Raw genomic sequence first — 8,326 nt, 5'->3', positions numbered from 1 at the left:
CCACCTTCCCGGCTCCCTCCCTGCTCCCTGAGGCCAGTCTTCCTGCTAGCAGAGCTGGTTAGTGAGCTCCCTTTCACTCAGTGAAAGTGGCTGTGTCTTGACCTTGGAGGTAAGAGGTCACACGAGGGAGCTTGAGGTCATGCTGGGGTCAGGACTGCAGCGGGAGCCCTGGAGAATTCCCCCAGCAAGCCACAGTGCTACAGTCCTCCCCCACTGCATCTGCCCTTGCAGATCCTTCCTGGTACACACATCTGTAGCCATCCAAGGGCAAACAGAGCTTCTGCTACTCCTGGAGCCTGTAGAAGTCTTCACAGTAACCTGCAAGCCAGTTACTAACTCCACCCGCACCCCCACCCCCCCATACTCCAGCATGTCATCTCCCACTCCGTCCTGCACAGAACCTGTAGACCTTACCCCCCCCCCATCCCCACTCTGCCTGCTGTGGAGGACTTGGCTCACGCTGGCCTCTGTGTGTGTCTGGGGTGTCTTTTCTCCTCATCCCACATGGGTGCTGCTTCATTGTTTGAGATTCCTACTAAGCCTTCCCCTACCAGGACAGCCTTACTCCAGCTCACACAGCTGCCTCATCCGCACCCCCCCCCCATGCACAAGCCTCCCTGCTTCCCACATCACCACAGGGACCACTGAACTGCCCTATTCCCCAGCCAGCCTGGCAGTGGCTCCAGGACAGGGGCTGTGTGTGAAGAATGGAGATTAGATGTGCCTGAATAAATGAACCTGAGCGCTGACATTTACCAAACAATTAGGAAGCACCGGCGCAGAAAGCATCAAGTGAGTAAGCACCGTGCTAAGTGCTTCCTGGACAGGCTTCTGGGGAAGGTACTGAGATTCGCACTGTCACTTACACAGCTCAGGAAACAGTCTACAAGACACTGGGCACCTTCTCAGCACCCTGGCAGTCTAGAGGCACTGACTGACTTTTCCATCAGACAGATCTCATGCAGTCCTTCTGGAAGGCTCTGCTCTCAGCCTAGATTCCCCTGGGGAATCACAACATGTGCACGCATGTGCACACGCGCGCGCACACACACACACACACACATACACACACACACGGAGGAGGGAGGTGGCCATCCTGTCACACTCTGCACTTCACAGGTGGCCTGGTACCTCTGCCCATCTGTCCCTGGGCAAACTAGGCCTGGAAGAGGGTGTTTGGGCTAATGTTGTCCTTGTCTTTAGCCAGGCTCTGGCCAATGGAGCATTGGCATTTCTCACAGGAGGTGTAAAAGCTCAGGGAGCTCACCAGACTCTACAAGCTCCATGCCTGAATATACAGTGCCTGATTGCTAACATCCCTTCAGTGATGAGGTACTCACCACCAGCATCTGGGAGCGATCTCAGCAAGCTTCTCTCCTCTGAGTGTCTCTGCCTTCCTCAGTGCTACTGACACTCCATCTTCCTCTTGCTTCTGCCCTTTGACATTCAAGGAACCACATTCTACCTGCCCAGTTTTACTCTGGAAGTCCAAGGAGGTAGACCTACCTGCCCAAAGTCAACACTGGGCAGGACCTGGCTCACCTAGTCCCCTCCCAAAGTGCCCAGGTAAACGTCTTAGACATCATCCTCTTCTCCCCAAGGGAAGAGGCTTGGAAGCAGTGCAGAGAGTATGGAAGGAGATGGCGGCCCACCCTGGAAAGGGCAGATCTGACAGTGGGGAGGGAGGCATGCTGGGAACCGCACAGCCTGTAGCTGGCAGAGAAAGCAAACATCGTCAATCATCCAAAAGATGCCCTGGCTTGGTGCTGCTTTCCCAGAGCATGTGTCCTTGGCTTCTGAGCAAGGTCAGACAAGAGGAAGCTGTGTGTGTGTGTGTGTTACAGGATGTGAGTGTGTACACACAACGGTATGTGCATATGCACCTGCATGCATGTAGGCAGATGCATGTGTGCAAGGAGGAGGGCATTTAAAGGGAATCCCAGGGAAGGTAATATTCCTGAGAAAGGGAGCAACAGCAGTGGATCCCAGCCAGCACCTGAGATGAGTGAGTGGAGACTTCCAAAGGCCCAGGACTGGGTGCCTCTGAAGGCCTCAGAAGGGGGCTGTGCAAGGGAGGGATCTGGACGCATGAGCTGTGCTAGTCCTGCCTCCATCCACCTCTGGCTGAGTTTTGCTTAGAACAAGAGACATTTAGCAGGGCTTAGGGCAGAGGGATGACCTGACCTAGCTGAACACGGGGTGGGAGGGAGGGGGAGGAAAGAAAGCCAAGACCCCCAGAGAGTATCCTGGATGGGTATCAGTGGCCAAGGAATGAGCTGTGATGAGACTAAAAGTGGAACCAGCATGATCTGCCAGTGGGCCAGAGGTACAGAGTGAGAAGGCGCCGAAGGCTAGCCATGAGTATCCCCAGGGCTTGCTCTCCAAAATCGCGATGTGTTCAGATACTGCGAGGAAAATCCGGCTTTTGGAACCATGGTAGCCTGTTGTGTGGGAGAGAAAAACCCTACAAAGGACCTTCTTAGGCATCTACCCTCTACCTGACTCCTTTCTGTCTGGGATCTGCCAGTTTGGGAGAGCTCAGCTGCAATCTAGGGAAATGTTTTTTGGCATCTCTCACGTTTTTCTTAATTCACTGACAAGGTAATGACTGCCTCGATCCATTATCCACATTTTCTAAAGGAGTTTCCGCATCAGCATGCAAAGCAGGCTTCTGTGGTTTAGAGAAAAACCTGAGATTCCTGGAATTTAATCTTCTCATGGATTTTTTCCCCCCTCAATACAATTCATTGCATTTCAATGGATGTGAGTGGATGATCTCAGGTTCAGCTTCTTCACAGGTTTAAGAACCAAATAAGCCCCCCCCCCCCCCGCCACTGTCACAGGAACCAGTATGGCTTAGGTTCACATTTTTATTATTATCATTATGGATTTGCAAAGCCTGGGCCCATCATTTGGGATGGTCCAGTTCCACTGTGGTTCACCAGGGGTGGAATTCTTTGCGTTGTTCCTTTGCTTGGAGCCTGAGGGAGAGAGACTGACTTGTCTACACAAGCCCAGGACTTGTGATCCTCCCGCACATGCTGGGCAAGCTCCACCCATTCACCACCACTACCTCCAAACCTGGGAGGCCAAGCTCTACCATCTTTGTCCCCTCAGCAATCACTGGGCCCTCAGCTCTGGGCAAAGACTGCCAGCAGAAGCAGATATTTGATCTGTCTCAGAAGCTGTGACATTACACTGCCCCAGAGGCTCAACTCGCTAGACTGAAGGCTCTTGTTACAGGGACTCAGGACATCTCCAATCCACAGACTCCCCCTGCCTCCCCCCACCACCCACCCCATCCATACCCCATGACAGCCCAGATCCTCAGCCCCTAGGGGATCACCAAAACAACTCACCAGTGGCTTAGACGGTATGGGCTCTGGAAGCCCCCAATCCTTACACACCCACAGCCCCTTGCCCTTAGAATCTGTGTCCCTTCCCTGTTAGAAGTTTAAAGGGAGTTTGGGGCAAAATTTCCACAGGACCAAAAACAAACAGTGATCAATATGGCTGGAGTATCTACCTAAAAGTGCCTGATTTCTCCCCAAATGTGGCTGCATGTTAACTACTAAGAGGAGAAATAAAGATTACAAATTCAGCATTTATACCTTCAGGGTATACTTTCAGGGATCATATCTATAGTTTGCTACAAATTCAGCATTTAAAAAAATTCTTTAAAAGAAAAACAACATTTTTTACTACCAGGATGAGGTCAATTCCTAGGGACACACGGTTGCGAAAGGAAGTGACAATGGCCCACCTTGTGCCACAGACACAGCAAAGCCCTCACGGCCTCCCACTCACCTGCACTACGGGAAGTGATACCCCAAGACCAAAACTAAGGTTTTGGCAAATGATAGATTTAGCCCAACTGGACCAAAGGACTCTAGAAGGCCTAAGATCACCACTCCTGAGTCACCAAGTGGTGATCACCAAGGGTGGGCCAGAATGTGTCACTGAGAATAACTCGTGCCTGCTGGTCCTTGGAGGAATGGCCCAGGTCAGAGTTGGGGGGTTCTCATTTCCAGGGCAGAGCTGGCCCTAAGGGTTTGTGCAGTTTAACCTCTCACTTTATGGACAAGCCTAACAGCTGTCTGTAGTGGGGGAGATTATAGTTCAGTCAGTGGAATGCTTCAGGAGTCACCCCAATGCTGAATGGGATCCCCATTTTCAAGAAGCTATCTGCCACCGTGGATGGCCAGAGCTCAAAATCCCCCTCCACCCTACCCTGCCAAGATCAAACCGTGGCAGAAGAGGCTGGTGGAGGTCTCAGAATTCCCCCAGGCCTGGGCAATCTTTCAAACAACTCTCAGCCCTCAGAAATGCCAAGAGACCTCATCTTCCAAGAGCAGTGGTTTCCAAACTTTGTATTTTTAGCAGCAGAAGCCATCCCCCTCCAAACAAAACCTTATGCAAAACCTCAAGCTGCAAAACAGATCAGTGAGCACTTTGCATGTATGTGGCCTGGCCCAGGCTCTGTCTCCTTCTCTGGCACCAAGACTCCTTCCATGGGCACTATGTGGAGCTCAGGCCTCTGGGGGCCTTAGACCTGCAGCTGAAGCAGCCACCAAGGGTGTGATCCTACTTAAGAGCCCTGGAGGGGGTGGCTGGTCTCTGAGACTTGGACAACCTCATTCTCCACCAGGGCCTGGCCTCCATCCCCAGTGAGCTGTCTCATGCGCAGGTTAATGGAGCCGTAGGTCTTCCTGGAGCCCCTGCCTGGGACGAAGGTCCGCCGGCGGTACAGCTCACCCTTGCACAGGGAGACCATGAGCAGCACAGACAAGAGCATGCCGCCCACTGTGAGTAGCCCCAGGCCCGCGATGATGCACTTGTCCAGGTGGGTGCCCAGGCGGGCATAGTACATCTCTAGGCGCTCCATCTCCCTCGCGGTCACTGTGTCTGGGTTGACGCGGGCCTCACGGGGGATGGCATAGGCTGTGACCACCAGGAGAATCCCACTCACCAGGAAAACCAGGGCAGAAACAAAGCCATAATCCACCGGGCGGCTTATGGGCTCCAACCCTGGCCCCTCCTCTGAATGCAGGGACAAATCGTCCCTCTGAGACCGGGGCAGTGAGGAAACATGCCCTGGGGAGCTGGGGGAGCCACCCAGTCTGGCATCCCCAGAGTACTGGAATCGAGTCTCATGCTCCTCAGAGGAGAAACAGGCATTATCCACACCCACTCTGGGTGGCCTTGGGACCTGGGGACCATTGCTCAATGTCTTCAGTTCCAGTCCAGGGATCGATGCCATTGGGAAGGAAGACCCCAGTTCATCCCTTGGCCCCTTGGCAGCTAGAAGAGAAAACAGCACATTAGTTGAATTCAGCCGACTTCTGCCAAGTAAATGCCTGCTGCGATGGGACGTCACACTTGTCCATGGGTGTGGTTCCACCCGGGGTTGGCTGGACACACAGAGGAGGAGATGGGGACAAGAACAATGACACAGCAGTATGGTCCACGCAAAGATCCTCTCCAGCACTGGCTGGTATGTGACTTTGAACAAGTCCCTCAGCCTCTCTAGGCCTCTGTGTCTCCGTCTATGGAGTGACAGGATAGCAGCACTCCCTGCTGCACAGGCCTAGTGTGGGATGGAGGCAACACACAGAAGTGTCAGCGATGGAGGGACTTAGGGCAGCCATAGGCTTTAAGTCCATCTTGAGCTTAGGCACATGGTGTGGGTGGCTCTCCAGACTAACTATTCTCATGTGTAAAGTGGGAATAAACAAAACATCTTCCTCCCAAGGTGGCTGTGAGGATTTCAAGTACAATGCACATGAGGCCCTGGCTGGTTCAATGCATGAGCATCATTATTTGTGGTGAGGATGGAGAGGGGTGAGAACAAAGGAGAGGAACCAGGGAAGCCTCTGAGACTTGCTGTTCCTGGGGCCAGACTTATGGAGCTCCCCATAAGTAAGGTGATCTAGGAGGGAATTCAGGAAAGGAAAAGAAGGGCCCCAGAGGCAGCTCAGAGGGCTCTGAAAGCCAGGCCGGGGAGTCAGGGGAGTATGGCGTTAGAACTCCAAGGGCTGAGATCCAGGTGAGTTTCAGAAGGCAGCAGGACAGATAGTAGGAAAGGAAGCAGAAGGAGAATGGAGGGCAGGGTCCACCAGGAAGCCAGGGGGCTGGGGGAGCTGACACCACACTGGTCCCTGAGCACGGACTGGCCCTGTGGTGGCTCATCTCACAGGGAGGCTGCTTGGGGCTAGAACAAGCTATGTGTTTCACTCCTTGGGATAAGGAGTAGCGAGGCGGGGAGGTGCAGACCTGAGAGTCAGGACTGAAACTGAATAGGAGAGGTTAGGAGGAGGAGGAAGGAAGGGGGGAAGAAGAAAAGGGGGAGGAGGGAGAAGGGGGACTCCGTAAGCTGCAAAGCTAGGATAGCTGGGATATCCCACCATGCTCAAACAAGTGCGCATGCATGTGTGTGTGTGCACGCACACACACACACACACACACACACGGGCACATCTGTCAAACAATACCTATCTACAGTCCCATGGCCAGATTTGACTCACACAAATTTTTGCTTTGTTTTATTTCTAGTCTGGTTTCAGTGAATTAGTTTTACACACACACACACACACACACACACACACACACTTATATGTATAGCAAAAGCCCATTTTACTTTTTGGATGCCTGGCTTTTTCTTCTCTTGAACAATGGAAGAATCAGCCCACTCTGGTGCCATTCCTTCCTAACACCCAGGGACAGCTATCAGCCTAGTCCTGTCTCACCCAGATCCTGTCTCTTTCCCACAGGCCCCTCCTTCACTTCAAAGCCACACAGCAGGTAGCTCTGCTGGGCCCTGGGCACAGATACTCAGGCCCCCTGAACACACAAGTGCTCACACATCCCAGAGACACCATCCCCTAGATTCAGAATGGCTCTGTGCTGCTATCTGTCACATGTGCACACATGCACTCACATGCACACATACCTGATGCTGTGCATTCTCGTGTTTATTCTCTCATGCTCTGCAGTTGTATGTGTGAATCTGAGCAAATGAATGAAGTGAGCATGAATGAAATGGAAGTATTACATGCTGAGGACAAGAGGTTCCATGCAAGAAGGCATAGGCTTTCCTCTTCTGACCTTCCGAACCATGTGGACGGGCAGCACTGGGCCTTTCATCTGAGCACAAGACCTGCTTCTACAGACAATTCTGTCACTTTGTCCCTCTTTCCGGAGCATTCATTTAATAAGTGTTCACTGAGCACCCACTATGTGCTGGACTCTGGACCCTCCATTCAGGATGAAGAATATCTTGGTTAATCTTCACAGGGAACAGGAAACATGCCCAGATTCCATGGCACACATGAGGGAGCCAGTTGAATGCAGGTGCTCTAAGATGATTGTACCCTAAAGCCTGCACAGCTGTGCTTCGTGTGCGGTGACAGCACTCCACCCTCCTTCCCCAGCTCATCCTGCTCCTTGCCTGCCCTCCACTTGGTCCAACTGTAATAGAGCCCCGAAGGTCCTGCCTAGGGCCCTCTCACTCCCTGGTGAGTGCTCAGGAAAGACAGGAGAGCTGGCTGACTTTTTATTCTTAGCACCATAAGCTACGGTCCACGGTACGGTCCACGGTGCTAAGGTGCTCAGATGTGCCCCACCCATCAGTCCCCTTGAATATCCTACCTCTTCCCTGATAACCCTATATCCCAGAGGAAATCTGGGTGCTCAAATTCCTGGCTTGGGGCTCTCTTTCACCCTGCAAGAACCCAAAACTTTTCCATAGGATGACAGTGTGTGTGTGTGGGGGGGGTTCCCTCCACCCTCAGTTTTAGAATATGTTTTTTTCTCATTAAGGTCCCGGTGCCCACCAGTTAGTTACTCAAGGCCATGCCATGCCATGTTCTGGTGCCCATTGATTACACACCACCACCACCATACACATCTGCAGTGGGGCAGGTCCTGAAAGGCACACCCCCAGGTACGGGGAGCCAGCAGTGTGACCCGCGGGCCACTCTGGTACTAAGGAGGGAATAGAGTGAGGAGAGAAAGGGAGACAGAGAGACAGACAGACCATTCAGAAAGATTCCCCTGGTCCTCCTAGGACGGCTGAGATCCAAGCCATGTCCACCCCAGACCTGCCCAGGCCCCAACACCCGGCCCATGGCGTAGGTACCCTAGCACCCAGGGAAACAGAAGCCCAGCGAGGATGGGCGAAGCTTCACAAATCCAATCGGCAGACACACGCACGCATGAGTTGTACACAAAGCCTCCTGCGCGCGGGTACGCACACGCAGGTCCACGCTGTCATACCCAAAGTTCCGCGCAGAAAGCCCCGGCAGCCAGCCGGCCCGCCGCGTCCGCG

General features: G+C 53.1%; 2 protein-coding genes across 2 annotated transcripts in view; one reads left to right on the top strand and one right to left on the bottom strand.

The window, feature by feature from the left end:
• Positions 1-3,326: 3,326 nt before the first annotated feature.
• Tmem74b (transmembrane protein 74B) lies at positions 3,327-5,297 on the bottom strand. The gene has a single exon (XM_013010790.1). The coding sequence runs from the start codon at positions 5,258-5,260 to the stop codon at positions 4,589-4,591; it is 672 nt and encodes a 223-aa protein (XP_012866244.1). The 5' UTR covers positions 5,261-5,297; the 3' UTR covers positions 3,327-4,588.
• Positions 5,298-6,014: 717 nt separating this feature from the next.
• The window catches only part of LOC105981464 (chromosome unknown open reading frame, human C20orf202), a 15,908-nt gene continuing 13,596 nt past the window's right edge, over positions 6,015-8,326 (top strand). The window contains exon 1 of the mRNA XM_013010654.1: positions 6,015-6,046. Coding sequence (XP_012866108.1) covers positions 6,015-6,046 — 32 coding nt within the window. The remainder of the gene's footprint in view (positions 6,047-8,326) is intronic.

The sequence above is a fragment of the Dipodomys ordii genome, unplaced genomic scaffold (assembly GCF_000151885.1).
Source record: "Dipodomys ordii isolate 6190 unplaced genomic scaffold, Dord_2.0 Scaffold13, whole genome shotgun sequence".
Lineage (NCBI taxonomy): Eukaryota > Metazoa > Chordata > Mammalia > Rodentia > Heteromyidae > Dipodomys > Dipodomys ordii.
The sequence above is the reverse complement of the archived record's forward strand: the minus strand, read 5'-3'. Positions and strand labels throughout refer to the sequence as shown.

What these genes read in the sequence shown, in the direction of transcription:
- Tmem74b (XM_013010790.1), bottom strand. Translation starts at nt 5,260, where the DNA reads ATGGCATCGATCCCTGGACTGGAACTGAAGACATTGAGCAATGGTCCC.